The following is a 24197-nucleotide window of genomic DNA, read 5'->3' as shown; positions in this document are numbered from 1 at the left end:
GATTTGTTGCCAAGCATGTGGCGTTCTATTCACTTATAGGAAAAAAAGGTGTTTCTTATTTTTGTTTATTACAGTGTCATTTGAGCAATAGCGCTAATTTCAGATTCACAGAGTGCGTCGCATGATCGGAGGGTAACAGGTTTTAACCGGCGTGCCTCGAGCAGAAGATAAGTGAGGAGGGGAAAGAGCAAGTGCTTTATAGGGGGAGAGGGAGGGTAGGAGGGAGTGAGGACAAGCGGGTAGGAGGCTTGGAGAGGGAGAGCGAGAGAGAGAGCGGGTGGGCGCTGTGAAATCCGTTAACAGGGGAGCTCTGTGCATTTGTTAGACGTCTTGGCTGCTTGCCCAACTTGGCTCATTGTAATCAAGGCATGATCGTCGACTCCAGCCAGCCCTCTCTGCCGCCACGGCTGCCTTGCGCCTGGACCCAGCCCAGCTCCCAGCGCTGACATGGAAAGACCAGTGAGTGCCTTCTCTCTTCTTCCCCCTCGCTCTCCCTCTCTTTTTTTAGTATTAGGTTCCCCCTCGTTTCCTCTTCTGCTCTGTCGCAGTTTCAGCTGTGTCTCTGGCTCTTTCTCTCCCCTGCTGTCGCTCCCGTAGGTGGCAGGATCGCCGGGTAGGAGGTGGTGTGTGTGTGTGTGTGTGTGTGTGTGTGTGTGTGTGTGGGGGGGAGCCTTGGCAGCTTTCTCCCTACAGGCTGCTTCCTCCCCCTTTTGCCCGTCTGTCCGGGCATGGATGCCATCCGCTGGCAGGGTCTGTGTGCCGTTTGATCGCGTGAGGGTGTTAGCTGTGCTGCTGCACTGTCACAGGTCTCCAGGAGCCAGAGGTTTGCCATTTCTGCAAAGATTCTCCCCACTTTTTGGTTCGTTGAAGCGGGCGTTTGCTTCACTCTCCGCCATTGGCCTCCCTGAGAATCGGAGTCGACAGCGAGTTTCTCTGTTGCGCCTATTCTTGGTGGTATGTCCTCATGGTCTGTTGTGTTTGGGTACCCTGACAACTAAGAGCAGTGAGGTAACCACTTTCCAGCCTGTTCGCCCCTTTGAATGACTCCAAACTTTTTTCACAACCGCTGAGCTTTTTGCAGCTTCCCAGACGATTTCAGGATATGTAGTTGCCGTCATTTTGCAAAAAATCAGACCGATTTGAGAGCTCAGTGTGAATTCAACTATTCAGCATCCCAGTGGCAGCCATTCCTTGCAGTGATGGAAAAAAAACATGAATAGATTCCTTGCGGTCCTCATAGTGAGTCATCGTTATGTGCTAGAAACCTTGACTTGTATGTCGTCAGTGAAGCAACAGTGGAGGATGACTGACTCACTTTGGCACATCTACGTCCTATGCATGTCAGGATGGTCTGACCCCTCAGAGTCACTTATGCAGAGAGTGGAGAACAGGACACTTCAAAATGAATTATGTTTTCCTCACAGATGCAAACAAGCAGAAGTGGCAAATTCTCTATTTGCCGGCGTTACTGTCACTTCTCCAGAGCTGTGAATAACAACAGATGATGCCGACAGTGATTCAAAGAGGGAGACACATAGCTGATTGATTTGACAGTGAATGTTGTTCATTCAGATTTAATCCCGTACTGCTGTTTATGTTTGAATTCTTTCTAAGAAGAAAAATGGTGTTGGCTTGCTATAAGAGAAGAAGTACTGATAATTGAAATAGTCTTGAAATGACAAGTCTGCTCTATTTTAGCTTTGGCACATATTCTATTCTATTCTATTCTATTCTATTCTATTCTATTCTATTCTATTCTATATTTGTGTATCACATCAGCCACACTCAAACTTGTGCAGGACTTTATTGTGTCTTTTATTTTCAATTAAGCCACGGTTTACAAAATCAACACAATGTTGTGCTACATAAGAGTTTAAGCAAGCAATTGTAACAACAAACTCATATTTGTGACCTACATTTAGGTCATAAATAAATGGATTATTTGGAACATTTTCTCACAGACTTCTATATAATTTGCCTGATTTTGGAATCGTCCCCCCAGTGGCGATGAGAAAGATTGCACTTTGCTTTTATCAGCTTCTGAAGCTATATCCTTGAATTACTGTTTGCTTTAAAGAAGGTAGTATAGCCTCTTTTAGCCGCTGGGCTCCAGAGGAGTGCTCCTGTTTCACCAGTTTTCTGAGCCACACTTTGGACCCGGGAGTAAGGGAGGGAGGGAACAGGAGGCTAAGCTGCTGCAGGTTAAAGGAAATTAGCTCTTTTTCATGCAGAAATCTGATGCTTCACTGTCCCTGCTCTGTGAACATCTGTGCACATTTAAGAGTCCTTTAACTTAATGCCTGCCCTTGCTTTTACAGTTACAGTTGGTATAATATGATAAAGTGAGGTTCTCTCTGAAGGAAGCAGGCTGTATGAGAGCACATGGAGCACATTTTCAGTATGGAGCCTCTATTTGTGCCCTGCTGATTGCATTGGGGTATTTAAATTTGGTCTGCATATGCATTCAGCTCGTGTAACTGAGCTTCATGATGAATGCTCCATCTGTGGTGGGTGTGAGGATCTATCAGTGTTATTAGTGTGTTATTAGTGTGCACACTGCTGCACACTGATGTACACAGGTGCCTTTTTAAAATAATTGTCAGTCCAGCTGATCAGCTGATGGTTACTTCACCTGTCAGCCTTGGTTTCTCCTCTGCTTGTAAGCAGGTTTTATATTGTTGCAGTTGCTTATTTAAATGTCATTGTAATTATGGTCAAACTCACAATATATACAGAAACACAAGAATAGAGCTGAGTGCTGAATGTAGGCATTTTGTTCTTTATTGATAAATGTGTCTAGAACAATAATATCAAATTCTTTACACTGCTAAAGCAGGTGTGTATGGTTTGGTTTGTAATCTTATTTGCTCATTGCTTAGTATAGATCAGTTGTAACAAAAGTTTTTCATTTCTAGACTATTGTTTGCGGTGCAAATTAAATTTGTTAAGTAATGAAAGTGTTTCACACACACCAAAAAACAGCTTGTTATAAACAGTGATGATTCTCCAGGGCTCTGCAGTAAAGTGGTCCAAGTGCTAAAAGGCATGTAGGCAGTTAAAATAGAGTCAAGAGAGTTTATGGAGGTCTCAATGGAGTCCTTTGAAACTTGTACGACAGTATTTCAGTTAGAGGTCTGGACATTGCTACAACACCTTGGTTCTTTTAATTTTTTCAGCCATTCTGTGGTAGATTTGCTGCTGTCTTGTTGCATGAGCTTTATACCTTTATCTATCAGACAGATGACCTCACATTTGACTCTAGAATTCCTTGGTATATAGAGGAGCTCGTGGACTTCAAGGTGTCCAGGTTTTATAGATGAAAAACAGGCCGAAGACATCAGCCCTCCACCACCGTACTTGACAGTTGCCATGAGGTCCTGGTGTGCTGGTACGTGCAGTTTTGTATTATGGCCAAACATCTCCACACTAATCTTCCCTGTCCAAAAGACATTGTTTCAGAGGTCTTGTGGTTTGTTCAGATGTAGCTTTGCAAAGCTAAGCTTTGCTGCCATGTTCTTTTAGAGAAAAGATGGCTTTCTCCTCTGTACTGTCACAAACTTTAACTTTTAACATGTTAACTGAGGCCTGGTATTTTTTCTGAGCATTGTATAGTTTGAGCTTGAGGTGATCCATACCAGCTAACGGCCAAAAACCCTCTGCTTCTATAGAGGTGGACACATTTGGTGATGTTCTTTTTAATCTAGTGCATTTGATTGGCAGCAGCTGGATTCTACTTGTAATTTGTGGGGAAGCAGTAAGTGTTCTTTTTCACACAGCTGTGTTTGGAAAATAAGAAACCTTTCACTGTCAAAATGACTGCAATTTGTCTCCTAGGTTCCCACACAAATGTTTAAAGAAGAAGTGATGCAACAAAGTGGTAACATTACTCCAGTCCTAAAAGAATTGTGAAACCTGTTGGATGCATGAACTTCAACATGAGACTGGGTTATTTCTGAGCTTGTGCCATATCCTGTTTGTTTTATTTCCAGTGAACAGTAGGGTTCAGATCATTTCATTCTGTTTTATTTAAATTTCACACGGCACCCCACCTGTGAGAAAACCAGGTTTAATGAAGCCATAGAAGCCTCAAAATAAGATCAATCTGATGAAATGTAAATGTTTTTATTTTTCTAATGAATACCTATAAATGTCTCATCCCAGACCTCCAGTGACATGAGGCCTAAGAGGGATCATGAGAAGGACCTGGAGCTGGACAAGAAGATTGAGGCTCTCCGCAGGAAGAATGAAGCTCTCATGAAGAGGTACAAGGTGAGAAGAAGCCTTCACATATAGAAAAGCTTCTGAGGTTTTATGTGTGGAGCTTGCAACTCTTTCAGGTTTCCTAATTACTTTATTGTTTGTAGGAGGTAGAGGAGGACAGGAAAAGAGCAGAAGAGGAAGGAATGGCACTGCAGAGCCGGAAGGGCAAAGCCGACGATCTTACCATCACAATCAGCAAGTCCGCTAGTGTGAGTGTCAGCAAAAATAATGATAATAATAATTTTATCTTTAATTCAAAATCCCAACACGTCTCAGTTTTACTACCTGAATAAGAAATGCTGCTCTATTTAATAAAGGAAATCTGTCAGCTTGACTCTTTGGGCTTAAATTATAAAAAATACATGAAATAAGTTAAACTACAGAAAACGTTCTGGTACATCATTCCTGAAGTGGAAAGTTTTGTTAATGTGCAAAAAAAGAAAAAAACAGGAATTTCTGTTATTTAAATGTTTATTTATTACTTTGGTGTTGTATGAAAGACTGTGGGGGAGGTCTCCATCAGTAGGAAATGCTGTACAATTTATGAGAATACAATTAAAAGGAACATTTTTCAAAGATGTCCAGTGGGCCGGTTTGGAGTCTCTGCCCCCCCCCCCCCCCCCGGCCTTATATTCGACACCCCTGGTTTTTTTTAAAAAGCTACATTAACTAATATCCCACAGTGTTGTCTTTGCATTTGATAGAACCCATCTGTTCTATCAAATGCTGTTAACTACATCAATATTTCATATATTTCATAGACTGTCCTTTTCTTTGATTGGAAGCAGGATAGTCGTGTGGTGGTGACAAAGCCATTCAGTGGCGGTTCACCAGCTGGGAAGGGACAGCAGGAAGCCGGACCTGACAGAGGGGGAGAGGCTCCTCCACAGACTGCTGGCCGAGGACACAGGAAGCAACTAACGGTCACCATGGCTGGCAAAAAGGTAAATTAACTACAAGGAAAAAGTGACAAGGACCCAGTACAGGAGAGCCAAAACCCCATTAGCTTAAAGTCTAGTTATATTGTAACAAGGAAGAATGCCACAAAATGTTTTTATAAAGATCTGTAATTTAAGAATTACAAATATTTCTGGTAGTTTTTTTTTCTTTCCATGAGCTCTTCTTGCATAGGCAAGAATGTGCATCCAAAAGAGTGTTGGCGCATTTAAAAGACTCTACTCTGTAAACCATGGGATGGCTGTGTGGGAAAATCTCAATGGACTTATTGAACAATGAGGTGGAACCATTTCATAGCAGGATGAAATAGATCTCTTAGAACAACTTTCTAAAGATGTCCCTTAGAAGTCTTGGAGCCACACCGGGCCAGCAAATCAAAATATAACACAACAAAGCAACTGGATCTCCATCCATCCATCCATACATACATACTAGGGGTGCAACAATACACAAAATTCACAGTTCGGTTCGATACTTTGGTGTCACGGTTCGATATTTTTTCGATACAAAAAAATGTTCATGCTTTTTTAATTTGTCATTTATTAAAATTATAAATATATATTTTAACTCAAACGTACAGTTTTTAAATTTAATGTTGCTGAAACAACAAAATAAAAAAAATAAATCTATCTGATCGAGAAATCGCTCATCTTTGGAAAAGAGAGTTTATTACAGAGAAATGGCTCTTATAAAATAAAAGCTCTACTATACGCTTCTTCTGGGCTATATTCTCAGCAGCATATTAAACATATCAGGTCCCCATAAGGAGAATCCTGTGCTAACGGCTGTCTAAATGACTCGGGTAAAGTTTGTAGCATGCATGCTTGTTGTTTTTGTCTGCTTCCACTTGTCTTTGCACTAGGATGATGTCGGAGTAAATGTGCAGTCATATTCGTTGTGTTCCCACTAGTGCTGTCAGCGTTAATCTCATTGAAATGACCTTAACGCCACAACACGGCAAATCTCCGTTAACGAGCTACCGCGGATCGCCCCGTGCCTGGGGCTGGACGGCCAACACGTTAACGAGCTAACTGCACTAACACACTAGCTCCCACCCATGTAATTGAGCACTGTGTGGCACATCCAACATACAGGGAGTGCAGAATTATTAGGCAAGTAGTATTTTTGAGGAATAATGTTATTATTGAACAACAACCATGTTCTCAATAAACCCAAAAAACTCATTAATATCAAAGCTGAATGTTTTTGGAAGTAGTTTTTAGTTTGTTTGTAGTTTTAGCTATTTTAGGGGGATATCTGTGTGTGCAGGTGACTATTACTGTGCATAATTATTAGGCAACTTAACAAAAAACAAATATATACCCATTTCAATGATTTATTTTTACCAGTGACACCAATATAACATCTCCACATTCACAAATATACATTTCTGACATTCAAAAACAAAACAAAAACAAACCAGTGACCAATATAGCCACCTTTCTTTGCAAGGACACTCAAAAGCCTGCCATCCATGGATTCTGTCAGTGTTTTGATCTGTTCACCATCAACATTGCATGCAGCAGCAACCACAGCCTCCCAGACACTGTTCAGAGAGGTGTACTGTTTTCCCTCCTTGTAAATCTCACATTTGATGATGGACCACAGGTTCTCAATGGGGTTCAGATCAGGTGAACAAGGAGGCCATGTCATTAGTTCTTCTTCTTTTATACCCTTTCTTGCCAGCCACGCTGTGGAGTGCTTGGATGCGTGTGATGGAGCATTGTCCTGCATGAAAATCATGTTTTTCTTGAAGGATGCAGACTTCTTCCTGTACCACTGCTTGAAGAAGGTGTCTTCCAGAAACTGGCAGTAGGACTGGGAGTTGAGCTTGACTCCATTCTCAACCCGAAAAGGCCCCACAAGCTCATCTTTGATGATACCAGCCCAAACCAGTACTCCACCTCCACCTTGCTGGCGTCAGAGTGGGACTGGAGCTCTCTGCCCTTTACCAATCCAGCCACGGGCCCATCCATCTGGCCCATCAAGACTCACTCTCATTTCATCAGTCCATAAAACCTTAGAAAAACCAGTCTTGAGATATTTCTTGGCCCAGTCTTGACGTTTCAGCTTGTGTGTCTTGTTCAGTGGTGGTCGTCTTTCAGCCTTTCTTACCTTGGCCATGTCTCTGAGTATTGCACACCTTGTGCTTTTGGGCACTCCAGTGATGTTGCAGCTCTGAAATATGGCCAAACTGGTGGCAAGTGGCATCTTGGCAGCTGTACGCTTGACTTTTCTCAGTTCATGGGCAGTTATTTTGCGCCTTGGTTTTTCCACACGCTTCTTGCGACCCTGTTGACTATTTTGAATGAAACGCTCGATTGTTCGATGATCACGCTTCAGAAGCTTTGCAATGTTGAGACTGCTGCATCCCTCTGCAAGATATCTCACTATTTTTGACTTTTCTGAGCCTGTCAAGTCCTTCTTTTGACCCATTTTGCCAAAGGAAAGGACGTTGCCTAATAATTATGCACACCTGATATAGGGTGTTGATGTCATTAGACCACACCCCTTCTCATTACAGAGATGCACAGTAGCCTATACAGCTTGGAGTAAGACAACATGCATGAAGAGGTTGATGTGGACAAAATACTCATTTGCCTAATAATTCTGCACTCCCTGTACTGTTTTACTTTAGTCCATGACGCGCTTACCTTCAGGGTCATACGTCACATGAAGACCAAAATAGTTCCAAAGGCCAGATCTGAATGAGGGTGGGGGAGGTTCAATTTGCAATGTTGCTACGAGAGCTTAACTTCTGTCTCGCTAGCTTGCCCTGCGCTCAGTGAATCTGCGTTCGACTACTCCGCCGAGGCTACACTGTCGAGCGCAGATCCACAGAGGGCTCAACACAGACAGCAGAAGGAAAGTTGATAAAATAAATTAAAAATGTTGTATTGTTCGATACATATGCATACCGAACCGAAAGCACTGTATAGAACGGTTCAATATCGATACGAGTATCGTTGCACCCCTAAGACATACATATCTAATTCAGAGTTGGTTTCTCCTTAACCTAACTCAGTGAGAGGTCAACATGCTTTAACCATGTATCCTTAGTTCACATGCTAAATTGACACAAATCTGCAGCTTGTATTTACGATGTTTATATTATTATTTAGTATAAAATAGAGATGGCACGATACCACTTTTTTATGTCCAATACCGATATCATAATTCTGGATATCTGCCGATACAGATATGAATCCGATATAGTGTATTTTTAATCAATAAAACTGTTTTTTTAATATCTTGCTGCATTTTGTATAAGTTCATACTCAAGTTTAAATAAACAAAACACTAAAGCTATTCTGTTATACTGTATGTAAAAAATGCACTGCACCCAAAATATTTCATAGTTCAGCAAAACTGATCAATCTAATAAACTTAAACCTGCTCCATCCTCCCTATTCTGGTATTTTAAAGAGTACTTAGCAGAAATATTAAGCAACCTAACCAATAGGGCTGCAAACTCCCAGCAAAAAAAAATAAAAAATAGGGACCCACCCCCCACCCTCCACCTCATGATGCTTAATCGACGTAATCAACTTTAATTTGATGCAGTGTGAAAAAAAATGCACAGAAATCAATTATTTTTCAAGAAATATTAAATAGATTCAACATCTTTCTTCAACAGAACTGCAGACTGCACAGATGGTTCCCAAAGGAAAAAGTACTATAGCTTACTAGGGTATATTAGACTTAATAGTTACTATATACAGTAATGGACTTCTATTCATTTTACATCAAATTAAAACTTTGGGTGTCAGATAATTATTTATTAAAAGCTCGACATTTTAAATGAGAATAAGAAAGAGAAGTATGTCTTTGTGCCCCCTTTTCCCTGTTCATGCCCTATCGGCCCCCCTGGCTAAACTTTGCTAGATCCGCCCCTGCACAGTTACCAGCGTCAGCTGTAGAAAAAGATCCTCGAGTAGAAAGTAATAATAAATACATTCTAACAACAGCTGATCAAGCTTAAACGTGCTGCTGTTGTTCAGCCGCTGGTTTCTTTCTGGTGCAAAGTGGGCCAAAAACAAAGAAGAGAGACGGACTTGCGACAGAAAAGCCGATCAGCTGATCATTGATCAGCTTCATGATTGAAGTAGCAGCAGGAAGAGGCAGTCGCTCCATATATCAGTTGATAAGCTTAACATGGGAATGCTTTACAAATAGAGATGAACTTACACACTTGCTTTACTTCTCTGGGATCACTTCCTCGGAGATGAAATGCTGGTTTGAGGCTACAAATACACACAGCCGCTCTATCACGTGACCACACTGCTCCTACGTGCTACGGTTATGAGCCGAGTTACGCCATGTCGCAAGTTTTGTGAGGTGCTTTTTTGATATTTAATGGATCAGATTACATTTTTTATTTCTCTCCGATATCCGATCCAGTAATTTACGTCAGTATCGGACCGATACCGATACATAATATCGGATCGGTCCATCTCTAGTATAAAATAAGACATGCTGATTGGGTCATTCATTGGCTAATTAGGGCTAAAGTACAGCTGAGACTTGTAGTTAGTTTTCAATGAGATAAAAGGTAGTGATGGTGCTAAAGTTGGGGACATCACAAAAATTTGTCAAATTTTTAAAGCGTATGAATGACTTCACCAAACCCACAAACTAGTGTCTAAGTACTTGTAACTGAGAATCCTTAAATGAATGTTTCAAATTGTAGTGCAGAGCACATACTGACACTTATGTAATGCTAATAATATGAGTAACTGACTCTCCAGGGTAAGAGGGTGGTGAGTGAGAGGCCTGAGAAGAGGCCGGGCCCTGTGGACGTCAAGAGCCCCGCCGATGATGGACAGGCGAGGCGTGTGGAGTCAGCGGGGAGGGCGAAGCAGCCATCTCACATGACCAAGAGAGACTCAGCACCACAGGTCCGACTCACGCACACCGAACACTCCTGCCTGCTTCCACTCTCACTCCCTCCCCCCTCCCTTTGTTTATTCTCACATGCTGCACCGACGTGTTTTACATAGATATGAGACATGTTGTCTGGCCCATCCCCTCCATCCCTGTGATGGAGCATAATGGTTTGTTGACAGGAGGTGGACCGGGCTGTGACTGACTGGTGTGATATTAGGAAAGGAGAGGGTGGCTAATAGAGCTGTGGGTTGAACAGATGCTCTGCATAACTAAGTTTTCAACCTTTTTGAGCTGTTTTTACACACACGCTGCAGCTCTGATCTTCTCTAGATGTCACTCGACAAAGGTACGTGTGAAAAATTCAATTCAGGCAACTTCCTCGAGTAAACCGCATGAAGAATTTCCTGTCATCTCCTGCTGTGTGTTTCACGTGTGAAAGGGAAACTGAGGAATATACCTTGACCCGAATCTCCCAAAATCATCCACAGTTAACTTTTACAAGTTACTCCGGTTTGCTTGAGATGCCATATTTAATGCAGGCAGGGACTCGTGTGCCCCTGCCATCGTCTGTGAAATGCAATGTGACCTTAGCCTCCCCTCCCACCCCCCCAGAAAGTCTGGAACAGCTGCTCTGCCTCAGTCTGAAGCCTGACGCAGACACACACACTCACAGACTGAAATAAATAAGCTGATGCACAGGCAGCTGATCCTCGCCACTGTAAACACAGACACAATCTGGTCATAGGGTGGGGGTGGGGGGGTGGGAGGGAGGGGACATGAAAGCAGGAGTTGCAGAAGTACAGGTTCAGTCTAAAATGTGCATCTCTGCTACCGATTGGCCGATACACTAAGTGCTGCTCACTGGGCGTCTGGGTTAATGTGCACTGAATCTATGGGCTGAACACATTGTTCTTTTTGCCTTTATTTCTGGCCCACTAGGTCTGTGCCCCCCCCCCCCCCCCCCCCCCATTTATCATGTGGACTGAATCAGCACTTGAACAGTAGCCAGGGCTCCAGTGCACCAGTCATCTGTGAATCCCAGAGACCTGGTTTACGTAACCTGTGTCATTTCACTAGGTTTATATGAGAGCAGCGGGGGAGAAAGCTGCTAAAGGGTGATACCGTAGGAGAACATACCATGGATCCATCTGGCAAGCTTTAAAAAAATATTTGCGTTGGTTCACGCTGAGGTGCACATTGCTACTGCACTGCCCTGCCTCTGAAATAATTATCTGATGGGTATGTGTGTGTGCGACAGAGCGAGAGACACCCTGGAAATAAATAATGACTCTTTGAGAGACAGGGGTGTGGCTGTGCAGCGGTGTCTCATGCAGCCTGGAGGAACCTCATGACCAGACTGCTCACGCTCACGAGAGAGAGAGTGACAGGGGTAAGGAAATGCAGTCGGACGGAGAGGAACAGAGGGGAGGGTGAGAGAGAGAGAGAGAGAGAGAGAGAGACACTTGGCAACCGTGCCATCTGTTTCAATCTCCCCTCATTTCTTTTTCCTGAAACTTTAAGTGGTCCACACTCCTCTGGCACGATTGTTTCCCTATTCCCACCATCCTGAAAGGGCCGATTTGATCTAATTAACATTCAACTGCCTTCTCACTCTGAAAAGGCTCATTATGCGAAGAGACAGACCTGGCAAGGTGCCAAGAAAAAGGGAGAGGAAGACGGAGTAGTGGGATGAGAGAGAAAAGAGGTACCCGGGGGTCTTTGTGTATGTGTGAGCTATACTCTCTCTGGATGTGGGCGTGTGAATGATCGTGTGGGCGTCCCAGCCCGTAGGTGTGTTAGCAGCCCACTCGCTCTCCCCGGTGCCTATTGTCCCCCATCCTCCCTCAGCTGTTAGAGTGTTGCTGTTAATAGCAACATGACTCATCCTCTGTGTTCACCAGAGCGCATCATTGAAATCAGAACTACACCAGAATAGAAATTAGCACAATTCTGTACCTCTAATAAGCTGTGTTTGATTTGCAAACCGCCAGGTGGTTTCCAAGGTCAGCTACCTGCTAACTGCAGTCTGCCCCTGTGCAGAGTGGACAGAAATTACATTATAATTGAAGCTGTTGTGCCAAGTTGTGCCATTACACTTTAAGACCACTGGGTGGCAGTCTAGACCTCTCAGTCCTTCCTAATGGATGAGTCAGTGGCCTGATTGTGACAGCAGCAAAGCGATTCTTTACAACAGTGTTTAATTAGCGAGCAACAAGTTGCTGTGTCACACTTATAACTGCTAAGCTCATCTTTTAATTTCTCCTCTCTGACAGGATGAGGTCAAACAGGGGCAGAAGCACACTGAGGAGCATCACGGGGTGTCAGAGCAATGCCAGGTAAATTAAAAAAACCCTCATACACAGATGTAAACATTTAGATGCTGTGTGTCTAACCTCTCTCAGCTCAAAGGACTGCAGTTTCAGCTCATCGTGACCACGTAATTTGCTGATGATCAGTCAGTGAAAACAAGGTTTTCACCAACACTACGTTAGCATACAAAGCACAGAGAATAGCAAATGCAAATATGCGCTCTGTCCACATCACAAACACACGCAGACAGCACAACACGTTGCCGTGCACGTGCCCCTTTTCCTAGCGCTTCTTCCCATCTGCCTCCCGCTGGCTTGCATGTCAGCCTTGCTGCAGTAGCTCAGAGCTGTCTCACAGATCTGGTGTGCGATAAGCAGCCTGACTGGGGAGGCAGGAAGGATTGGCTTCAAAGGCACGGCGGATTCTCCACATGACAAGTGATGCTGTTCATGCCTCTCTGGCTGCTGCAGTCCTGGCCTACACAGATTTCAAGGAAATACCATGTAGATTTTTTTTTCTCATCATGTTGTAAAGTGTGTTACACTTTTGTGTAACAAATATACCATATGGACCTAAATCAGTGCAGCTTTTGGAAGCTCAACTGTCACTGAGAGTAAGATTATGATCTCAGCAACTGGCCAGGTTCACTTTGTAATATCCAACATGCCTTCTTTGGCTCCTGGCAAAAAATTAAAAAAAATTTTAATTAGCAGCTGGGGCGGCAGCAGATCATGGCCTGTTGGAACATGTGAAAACCGTCTTCCCGTGTGACCCCTGATGTCCTCTGAGGGCCAGCACAGAGCAAGGAGAGACGAGGTGGAAAACAGGATGAGGACAGATGCCATGTTCTCCAATAAGTGTAGGCAGGAGGGCAACATGTTTACTTCGATTTGATTGGCCCTCACCTGAGGGGAAAACATGACCTGTCATAGCTTCTTACCAGCACTGTGTTGCATCTCTTTTTCTCTCACGGTTTTAGCTGCTGCTTTGAGCTTCAATACAGATTTTTATGGTCATTCCTGGTACTCAGAAATCCAACAAATGTATTTTTTTTCTAGACATCAGCACGCTCTCTCAGAAACTGCTGGTCTTTTTCGTGACATCTCTAGTCTTGGTTTGCTTGAAGGCTTTATAACACAAGCAGCTTCTGCCCTTTCTGATGTGTTAATGAGCCTGTATCAGATCTCCTTTTACTATTAGCCAGCAATCCTCTCTGCTCTCATCACAGTAATCAATAAATAGGTTAAGAGGGGAATGGAGGAAGAGCTTCTAATTGTATTTGCTATAAACTGTACTTTTCCTGGAACACTGATCGGTATTTACCCAGGGAGGCAGTGGTTAGCACTTAAAGTTATGCAAAATACATCAACGTAGCAGAAATACACACATTTGTGGTTCCCACAGATCTGTATATGTATCCATTATTATAAGTTTATACACTGAAATGCTGTCTTTTGCATGCGCATAGGATATCGAGAACCTGCAGGCCATCACAGACCTCAACGTCCCCACATCGAGAGAGGAGCAGGAGGAATATTTAAGGTGGAAGAAGGAGCGTGAGCAGATTGACAGGGAGAGGGTGGCACGCCATAAAAATGCCAAGGGCCAGTGGAGACGAGCGTGGGACATGGATAAAACTGACAATATGTAAGACTTTTTAAAGAGTTAAAGGTTTACATTCATATTCCCATTGGCTGTAGCTGTTAAAGCTGAAGGACTAAAAAAGAAATAAAATAATAACATTTTAAACCAAAATATGGCAAAATATGAAGTTCAGAGATCAGTGAAATACTGTGGAGCTGATTTTCAGATGCATCTTTGTTCTAGCACACCTGAATTAAATGAATGGCTTGTTACCAGGCCTTTGCTAAACTTGATTGCTGAAGAAGTAATTCCACCATTTGATTCAGCTGTGCTGGAGTAGGGATGCATCTAAAAGCTGCAGGACAGTGGCTCTCGAGGACTGGAGTTGGAGACCCCTGATTTACAGGATGAGTAGCTGCATTTTGAACCATCTGTGACTGAAAAAGACTAGAATTGGGTAATCCTATAAATAGGGAGTTACAATAATCCAACTGGGAGGTGATTGAGTCGTGGATAACTGTTTCTATATCTGTAATTCTGTGATGGTTTAAAGCTGCTGTTCACAAAACTACTTCTTTGTTTGTTAGAGGCTGAACTATCCAGGATTTTAAGTTATAGTTTAACTATAGCGCTTGATAAGCCAAATAAAGTTTTGCTGTCATTTAGTTGAAAATGTTGCCAGGACTCCAGGATTTTAGATTGTCCAAACAATTCAACTTAATTGAATTTTATTTATATAGCACCAAATCACAACAACAAAGAGAACCCCAACAGTCAGACCACCCACTATGAGCAAATACTCGGCAACAGTGGGAAGAAAAAACTCCCTTTTAACAGGAAGAAACATTATGCTTTGTAAAGAGAGTCTAGGGGTAACATGTATAATGAAATGGAGGTCAAGTAAGCAGTACAAATTCCTTTAAAGAACAAAAAAGTCCATGTTGGGTTTGGAGGTCGAACAGTGGACTGTCACTTTTAAGAGAAGGCTTTTTCAGTACTAAGATATTTTCAGTATGCAGTACCATGCAGGCTAAAAATGGTCTTATTAGCACTAAGGCCTTTTTTTTTTTTTTTTTTTTTTAAGTTATTAGTTTTGTAGATTTCCCCTTTTCACTTTTAAATTCTTCCTTCACTGAAAGGCTCACTTCACTTAGGCAGATGAAGAGGAGAAAATAACCCTGGAGAACATTGTGCCTCTTTGTAGTTAAATTATTCAGTGAAGAATCCATTAGATGAGGTTTCTGGATGTTGTGCATGTTCTAACACATGATTGCAAGGCTGATTGTCACCAAGTCACAGGACGATGTTACACAGCTAAAACATTACCAAACAGTTACTTATGTATGCCTAATATAACTTTTTTCATGTGAAGGAGTTCATGAGCTACATTTCATACAGCGTTGCAGGCTGCTGCCCGCATTGGTGGGGGAAAATCACACGATAGCACCCCAAACTGACCGCGGGAAAGAAATACAACTCGTTTATTGTGAACTGTTTGTTAGATTTCAAACAAACTGAGCTGTGGCTGTACAAAGACTGACCAAGTTGCAGAGTAAATTAATGTGCTGTTTAGGGTAGTATCCAAATGTAAAGGCACAAGGAAAGAGCAGCTATTTTTAGCTGGGGGGTTAGGGATGGAAATGCCTTGCCTTATTTGGCGAAGCATTAACAAGGCTCCCGAGAAAGAACAGAAGAGGAAATGTGTTTTTGATTCGACAATTTACGCGGTTTCAGAGGATGTCGAATGTAGGAATGGAATCTCTGCACAATCTTAAACTCTAGGCCCACAATGATATACTGAAATGTCCGTTTATGTTGTGCAGATGAGATGTTATAGTGCCTGAGGGGGGAAAAGATGAATGATTTTGGAACATGATAGAGATATTAGTCACACTGGGTTTTGTTACTGTCTAAAACTAAACCTCTGCTTCTAGGTTTTCAGACAAATCCCTCTCTGACAGAGAATGGGGGCCTTCCAGCAGAGGTAAGACAAAAGACACAGACTGAGAACGTAAGGAGTAAGACGCTTCATAACAAATCATAAAAAAGACATATCACATTGCTGCAGGAGGAAGAAATGCTAGAAGAGGACCCAGGGCAGGCAGCGATTCAAAAGGTATTCCCCACATAATTTAGTGAACAGTTAAATCCCATAAAATACTCTTATAGTGTTTAGACTTTTAAACTTTTGGTATTTTTCTGACCTAGCTCATGACAAGCGAGGCAAAGACAAGGGAGCTAAAAACGTGCAAGTGATGAGCAGTAAAGCAAAAGGCAAAGATCGCCTGACTGGGCGGGCCAGAAGGTCAGTAACAGCTAAACACAATGGGCTGCTGGCAAAGGTGATTCAACCATCAGAGCGTTTTTCAACATAGCTTCAATTAGCGGTTACAAGAAACATCGGCATGACTAATGCAGTACGTAAAACGGATGTGGAAAGACATGCTGTTTTTCTGCACTGTGCCCTAATGTACAAATTCCCCTGGATGTCATGAGACTTAATTTAGAAGTGGTGGCAGCTGACTAAATAACCCAGAAGGTCGCATTCTGTCCCCCCCTCCACAGTTTCTCCTCTGCTGTGAAACACCACTTGATGGTGAGCAGGCCGTCTAGCCAATCTGGAGCATGCAGCCTGTTGACATCACATTTTGGGGTCATCTCAGATTGCTTAGAACCCCATCAAGTACTAAACAAATACCTGGTACTAAGTACTACACCTAATGAGAAAACCCTAAAAACCAAGCTGAGCCGATCTGAGTAGGTGCTGGTGGAAAAGGCCATATGTGCGCTGTAATGCAATCATAATGTCCAAAAAATTCCACAGCCACAGAGCTGAAATTGAGGCACTGTGTGGACTTGGAGTGAGAAAGATTATTTTATGTCTCTGTAAAAGTAGGTAAGGGTAAGGATTTGGAGGGGGGCTCTGTAAAACAGCACTCGGGTGTGAGATTCCTGTTATCAGGCTGTGCTGCTGTTACAGTTGGCAACAGATTTGAGTGTGGGCAAAGGCAGCCCACAGGCCACCAAAGCCATTTTCACACATACACTGCAGCTCTCGATGTTTCTGGATATTATCCAAATGGAGGTGCGTGTGAGAACTTTGTCTGATGTAGCTGAATTAAACATGAAACAGTGTTAAACAGTCTTTAGCTCACCAGTTCCTTAGTACAAAGTTGGTGCGATTTCCTATCGCTGATGTGAGGAAAAAAGGGAAAATGTAATAATTGGCTAAATTCACAGCTAGCAAGTGGTCATCTCGTGCTCTGCTGCATGCTCTACCCAGACAGCACCCTTACCTAAAACACACAAAATCCAGTACTGAGTCTACATGTGACAAAGGGCAACTGAGGACAGTGTCCCAGCCTGAGTCTCTTGACACTGTCTGGAGTTCATGCATGAAAAGCCATTACAATCACAACAACTGAGACCGGTGTGTGTCTGTGCCTCGGAAGGCTGAGCCCCAACCTCAAATCACAGCTCTTGCTTTCCACATGTCCTTGGACAATCACCTGATATGACTCCCATTGGTCATTACCTTTCATGGTGTAGTCATTGGTTTTTGAGCAAGTATGTGACTGAGAAGCAAATGCTGTTATAACACTGAAATGGCCTGCAGCAGTCTCGTCTGACCCGTTAGGTTATACTCGTGGAATCTCTGAGGGCGACCTGTAAATAGGGCTTATTGCTGCACATCCCACAGATGCTCAGTCAGACCATTTGAAGGCTAACTGAGAGCTTTGTGCTCTTTTAATGTCAAAGAAAAAAACTAGTCCTGAACTGTTTTTGCTTTGTGGTGTGACATGTTGTCCTGCTAAGGGTGAGATGCTGTGGTGCCATTGTAGAAAGCTTGTGGGGGTGTGCTTCTTCTGCGGTAATGTTTAAGTGGACGGTATGTGGCAAAGTACCACACGAATGCCAGGACCTAAACTTTGCCAGCTGAACGTTGCATTGTGATAAAATGATCTGTGTTATTTACTCTTGTTGCTGATTGTTATATACAATATTGCAGCATGCTATAACTTGCAAAGAAAAAGAGATTCACAACACACTGCTTTTTTGTTTCTGAATACCCTTTTTTCAGATGGCAGGCAAATGATGATGGAGAGAACCTGCAGGTGAGAGGTGAAACCTCTTTTGACCCTGCTATAAAGTGAATAATAAAAGACATCCATTTAGCAAGAAACACTCCTGTTTTTCGTTTTGATCTCATCTTTTAGATGCCTGAGACGACGCTGGAGGAATTCCTTGAGGAACTTGATGCCCTCACAGACGCTAATGCAGACGAGCTGAAAGATCAGGACGCAAAAACAAAGCAGTCACCGAGCCCGGATTCACTGAGCACGCCCGAGGAAGCGAGTGAATCAGCAGCCTCGGTGTCGGCTGCTATCCTTAGAGAGGACACCCCGACTCAGGAGAAGGCAGAGGCTTCGTCCTCTCGGGGTTTGGAGAAGAAAGTGCGCTTCTCTGAGGAACTCATCCAGGGGGCTCATGCAAGGCAAACCACGGGGTCTCAAGAGTCAGAATCCAGAGGTCCCAGCTCTTTGAAAGCTTCCTCACCTAAAAAGAACAAGCATGAAATGCAGAGGCCACGTCAGCCTCTTGAAAGTGCCAAGCAGGATGATGGGAGTCTTCAGGATAAAGGAGGTGGGCCAGCTGCACCTTCTTTTGCACAGCAGCAGGGATCTGAAACTGATTGCACTAAAAAGGACAGCAGCCCACCCACAGCTCCCAGCTCCCCCCCTGCTGAAAAAGCCTGCACCCCTCTACATGAGATCCAGCCTGTGGAACTTCCTAAGTGCAACATCAGCAACACAAACACAGGTACGCCTGAACTTCAGCGAGCCTGATTTTTAAAATTTATTTATTTATTTTTCTCCTGGCTGCGTGTGTGGATGTTCCAAGTAAACTAACCGTGCTTTTGTTTTCACAGAAGAGCTGATAGACTCTGGTCTGTCTGTTCTGAGCCTGGAGTCTGGAGAAACACACCCAACACACTCCACCAGCAGTGACAAGGTCAGTGTGAGAATCAATAGATGTGCAAATGGAGGGAAGTGCAAATGGATGGGGATTTAAAAGGATGAGGAGAGCAATATATCTGCACTGCAGCTGCGTATTATCCAATTTTAATTCAGCCCCTCTGAGTCTTGATGGAGTGCAGGAGAAATAGTCTTGTGAGAATGGTTTTTCATTTCATCTTCCACCTGAACAGATAATGTATGATCGTTCATACTGAGGAGGGAATGAGAAAATACAGTAAATGTAAAATACAGAAAGTTGCAGTTGGTAATTTTTATCCTTTTCTCTCTCTCTTTTTTTGTTTGTTTTTGCAGGCACGAGAACATGGGAAAATTGTTTAACTGACGTTTTCTGGATATAAACACTGAAACCAAAACACAGCATTTGGATGCATTATTTTTGCTTCAAAGTAGCTCGTTTGCAATACTGTTTATAGCTTACAGGCAAAACTGTGGGAGCTGAATTTTTGTCTCAAATGTGACACATGAATGGTGAGACACCTTTTTCCCGCTCGATTATTATTAGTGTTTTTTAAATTTTTTTTAACATCAGAGCACTTTATGTGTACAAAAACATGTGTACTGACATCTCTTTCTGTATGGAAGTACGCTGCTTGAGTGCAATATCACTGAATGTTTACACCTTTGTATGAAAATGTTGAGGTACATATCAGGAGGCTAGCTAATCGGTTAAATTTAGATAGCCCTTGACATTAAACCAAGCCACAGTCTAATTACTTAGTGCCTGATTCTGCCTTAGAGGTATATTTTTTTAATTTATTTAGCTTATTTAGCAGGGACGATGCACAATAAATATATTGTACCGGATATAGCTAAAAGCTACTTTTCAGCTGTAGTCCCTGAGTAACTTTTCAGTAACTGAATAAAGATTGTAATATATGACGATACATAGTTGCAGACCTCCAGTAGAGTTTTTATTTCTACATTTAAAAGTAGTAGACAAATGGATATTATTAACTGCTTCCAGCATCCATAAATAGCCTTTGGGAAGTATGAAATCAGTATATTGTTAAAACGCACATTTGAACCCTAATGTCTTTGGCCAGTGACCAAGACAGTCCAAAGTTTACAAAATGTTACTACTGACATGCTGTAAATGTTTCTGCTATTAAGAGCATTGAAAGGAGCGCGCCACTGATTTTTGATATCAAGACAGGAGCCTGATGATGTCATACTCTGGTTAAGATTATCTGAATTTGGGGATGACAGCTTTGCAGTCATGAAACCTCACAACTCTGCCCATAAGTGGCAGAAATCTACTTGATTTAAATTTGGCCTTTTTACTTATCAAGGTCGTCTCCTTGTGCAGCTCTGAGCCACATCCCCTGCGCCTGCTGTTTTTACATTGCTTTGTGGTCCGACTACTTTTCACTGGGGAAAATAGAGGAAGTATACATTTGTGTCACAGTGTGGGGGGATCAGCACTGGGGAACTGGATCTATGTCCCAGAGAGCAAAGGGCAGCCTGAAAAAGGAAAATTTACCCTGTCAGAGCCTTAAGGCAGGACATCCAGAACATGCTCGTTTCTTCTTTCTTTCACAGTCATGAGCGTTGTGCACCATGAATATGTCCCCCACACTCAGACGATCGGCACAGAGTTCTACTGTAACATCCCGAGGCGTCAGAAGTAAAACATTCAGTCCAAACCACTGGGACTTGGATCAGATGGCGCCCTGAAAATGCCTTTCTTTTTCTAAAAGCCTTAACTCAATTAAAAAAGAAAAACGAAAAGAAAAAAAGCAGCCATGCTGGAGTAGCTTGCAGCGCTGCCCAAGGAGGCCATCTAGAAGAGCCAATTTCCTCATTCTGTTTAATGCAGAACTAGGTTTAGAAAGAAATAAATGCGATCCAGTTGTAAGATGACATAACTCACTAGTGTACTCCTTTATTGTTAAAATAAAAAGCCAGCTGACGGTAAAGCATAACACATTTGGATGTTTAAATATTGATTTATAACACTGCAGAGTAGAAACCTTGCACACTATTGTTGTGTTCCCTAAAGCACAGTTTTACAGCTGAATCCCGATGATCCGGTCTTCCTCACTCTTCTTATGTTATGTTTTGGCACTTAATTTAGGATTGTAATGTACTATGTTAGCTGATTCTAAACAAACAGTGTACAAATTCTGGTCTTTGGGCCCCTGTGAGTGGGGGGAAAAAATATAATTCAAGCATTTTTTGAGTTGGGTGAATTGAGAATGCCGGGATTCAGCTAAAATTCCCTTTTGTATTATTTGTTCTGTATTATGTTTGTGAAAGAGAGCCTAATATCTTTCAAGCTTCCCTTGATTAATATCTTAGCCAGTTGTTGTGCCTTGCATATTGGCTTCTTCAGCTATTGAAGGTGTACTTTAATTTATGGTTTGTATATTAACTGCCTCATTTATTTTATTTATTTGCCTATCCATTTCGGACAGGAGAATGTTACCAAGTAAATCTCAAGCTGTGTTTCTCTGAGTCGTATTTTTTTTTTCTCCTTTTTAAAATTTATTGCCAGTCTTTGATGCTATTTTGGTAAGAAGCGACAGTTATATTAAGAAGTTTTTGGCTTTCGTCAATGCCACCGTGTAGTAAACAGTTATGTAACTGTAAGTGGAAAACACAGCAGACATGCTCTGAGCTGCGGTCTTGTCTGTGTCTACGGAGGTTACATAAAATCAAAAAAGCAAGAAGCGAGCCACAACGTTTGAAGCCAGTCCATCCGTTAAGAAAGAAGGGGCCTTATTTTGTATTATATGTGGATAGCAATCTATCAGTAGAAGGAAACATCTGTGTGAAAAACAGGTCACTGTTTCCCTTTGAAGTATTTTTTTAAATCTCCCTGTGAGATTTCATGTAGTGGAAGAAACACAATCATAGAGCATTGTGTTTAGTCCTTGTTCATTCAGTTTGTTTAACATCTGCACTGTCACCTTCCTTAAATGTCAAGTTTCTGAGGTGAGATGAGTTGGTTGGCGGGGAGTATGCAAGTACCCCCCACGTGTGTTCTCGCACTGTTGTAATTAGATGTGCCTGTGTATGCGTGTGTGCTGCATTTCAAGGTGTGATCCCAGCCTTTTTTGCTGCTCAGAGTACTCGCTCTAATTTGAGTCCATGTGCAACATGTCTTCATTTGCTGAACCGCTCGGAACGAAGCATACGCCACATGAATAAAGATTTTCTGTGTTTCAAAGGCTCCGGCTGGCATCGTTTTGTCACCCTGTTCACTTCACTTTACTCGTGCACCTGAGCAAACGCACAGTAGTCGGTGAATTTGTTGCGTGCAGGTTTTTCTTTTGTTTCGTCACTCTTAACACGTTATCGGAGGACCAGTGCGATAAAGACAGAGCACGCTGCAGCACCAACGGTCCATACAGTTTGACTTCTTGCCTACAGACTCTGCTTTCATGTTTAATTTGATTAACTTCACACGGGTTCTCTGAAGAGTTGTTGCATTAGACACAGCTTTCTCTCAGCCCTGCAGGTGGGATCCCATAGGTGCTACTGTTTTAATTATCTCCTCACAAGTCTGTCTCCATGGCAGCGCTCTACCTTTGAGGCCTTTGAGCTTGTGACCTGCTGTACACTGTTTTTACTTTTTAACACAAGAGCACAAAAAATAGGTAGCTGTAACACTTCTGGATCACTTTAATGCTATAAGCTAACTAATGGTTTGAAGGGTTTGACACAATAGCGCACCAAATTGGGGGTGTTGATATTATGGAAATAAGACCTGTAGGCTGTGTAGAGGATTGAAGTGCAGTGTGGGATTATGTCAGCTGTGCACTGCAGTGGAGAGAGGCTTACTATCCTGAGGAAAATTTTTTAAAAAAGAGATCAACATTTGGTCCAAGCAGCTTTAAAGCAAGACGATGTCGAGGCCTGTCATCCTTTTTTGGTTTGCAAAAACACCCTTCTGTTTTGGTGCTTTGGTTTGGCGTTTGCCTATGAGAAAAGAGTCGCTACTCCAGGCTGTTTCATAGAGGTAAAAGCAGTACTTCTACTAGTTCTTCTGGGCAAATACAATTACACCTAAACATCAATACTAATCTGTCAGTCAGCAACATGCTGGTATACCTGCTGCTGATTGACTCCATTCAGTTTGGCAACTTTAGTTTATGTGAAAGCTGAAATGTGGGAACAAGATTGTGGTTTGTTTGGGGTTTTCTTTTTAGGAAAAGTTTGGGAAAGTTTCCTGACTGGGGTCAGTAACTTCCTGAAGTCTCAGTAAGTACTAGGTAATAAAACATAAACGCTCCTTAAAAAACACAACCTTTTGCACAAATGAATCAAACAAGATGTAATCTGTTACTTATTGACCTTTGTCTGTGGTTACAAAGGTCAGCGTCACTGAAGAATAAACTTAAACAAGCAAATTGCTCAAAATATAAAACTGTGTGAAACTGTTTTGTTGTCTATAAGGCGCTCCTTTGCTTTACTGCTCGTGTCAGCAACGCCTCCTATTAGCCAAGGTTTTTAACAGTGATTTAACAGTCGGAGGCTCTCAAGGTGTTTCATTACAGCTGATGGATGTCGGTCAAGCGGAAGTGATGTCCAGTCTGGACCTGTGACCCTAACACAACCTGACACGGTGTCTGTTTCCGCTGGGTTTGTTCATCTCCCTCCAGCCCGGTCATAGTTAAGCATGTAACAACCACGCCTCGGCAGCTGCCGTGATCAAGGAGAGTGCCCTCGCCCCTCCTCTTTCTCCTGGCCTGGAAACAAGAGGCCTGGGGCGACAAGGTGCACATATGCTGTTTGTCATATTGATCTGAGGTCAGCTTAGCATCATGCAATAAATCTAGTTAAAACCCTCTGGTGTATTTGTCTTTTTTAGTCTCGTGACATTGTTTGAATCAGCTGGTGGCTTTTTACCTACACACAGCTTCATTTTCCTTTTGCATCAGCTCCTAATAGAGCCACACGTTTGCCCTTTTGTTAATGGAAGAAAGCTCTTGCTTTCTTCCTTCTCATTGTCACTACTGCAAAACAGCATCTCCTTTCTTTTGTGATGGTGTCTTGTTTAAATGCTGCGTTGATGGAGCTTTCATTCCCTAAGGTTATTCTTGGAAAGGTCTCTGCAACTAACCGGGTGCTTAACATTCACCATGCAAAATGATGTTTGTGAGCCTTTTAAACACTAAGTACCACTCTGACATTCATCTACAGAACGTCTGATAAACC

General features: G+C 42.6%; 1 protein-coding gene across 5 annotated transcripts; it reads left to right on the top strand.

Annotated features, from left to right (window-relative positions):
- The first annotated feature begins 205 nt into the window (after window positions 1-205).
- On the top strand, window positions 206-23821 carry ccdc9b (coiled-coil domain containing 9B). 5 transcript variants are annotated; one of them, XM_080871648.1, is made up of 14 exons: window positions 206-459; window positions 4162-4269; window positions 4365-4469; window positions 5049-5204; window positions 9966-10115; window positions 12378-12440; window positions 13883-14061; window positions 15933-15982; window positions 16067-16114; window positions 16207-16303; window positions 18080-18113; window positions 18216-18819; window positions 18929-19011; window positions 19329-23821. In XM_080871648.1, exons 1-14 carry the CDS (start codon window positions 448-450, stop codon window positions 19353-19355), a joined length of 1716 nt encoding a protein of 571 aa, XP_080727774.1. In that variant the 5' UTR covers window positions 206-447; the 3' UTR covers window positions 19356-23821. The 5 variants fall into 5 exon arrangements, with proteins under 5 accessions (XP_080727774.1, XP_080727776.1, XP_080727773.1 ...); XM_080871650.1 differs by lacking the exon at window positions 206-459 and adding an exon at window positions 595-613; XM_080871647.1 differs by lacking the exon at window positions 206-459 and adding an exon at window positions 624-954.
- The last annotated feature ends 376 nt before the right edge of the window (window positions 23822-24197 follow it).

The sequence above is a fragment of the Rhamphochromis sp. 'chilingali' genome, assembly GCF_963969265.1.
Source record: "Rhamphochromis sp. 'chilingali' genome assembly, chromosome: 21".
Classification (NCBI taxonomy): Eukaryota; Metazoa; Chordata; class Actinopteri; order Cichliformes; family Cichlidae; genus Rhamphochromis; species Rhamphochromis sp. 'chilingali'.
This window is presented reverse-complemented; position numbering and strand designations above follow the sequence as displayed.

Coding starts and splice junctions, on each gene's coding strand:
- ccdc9b (XM_080871647.1), top strand. CDS start 733: ATGCCATCCGCTGGCAGGGTCTGTGTGCCGTTTGATCGCGTGAGGGTG. Junction 955..4,161: donor TGTTGCGCCTATTCTTGGTG/GTATGTCCTCAT, acceptor GTCTCATCCCAG/ACCTCCAGTGACATGAGGCC. Junction 16,304..18,079: donor CTGACTGGGCGGGCCAGAAG/GTCAGTAACAGC, acceptor CCCTTTTTTCAG/ATGGCAGGCAAATGATGATG.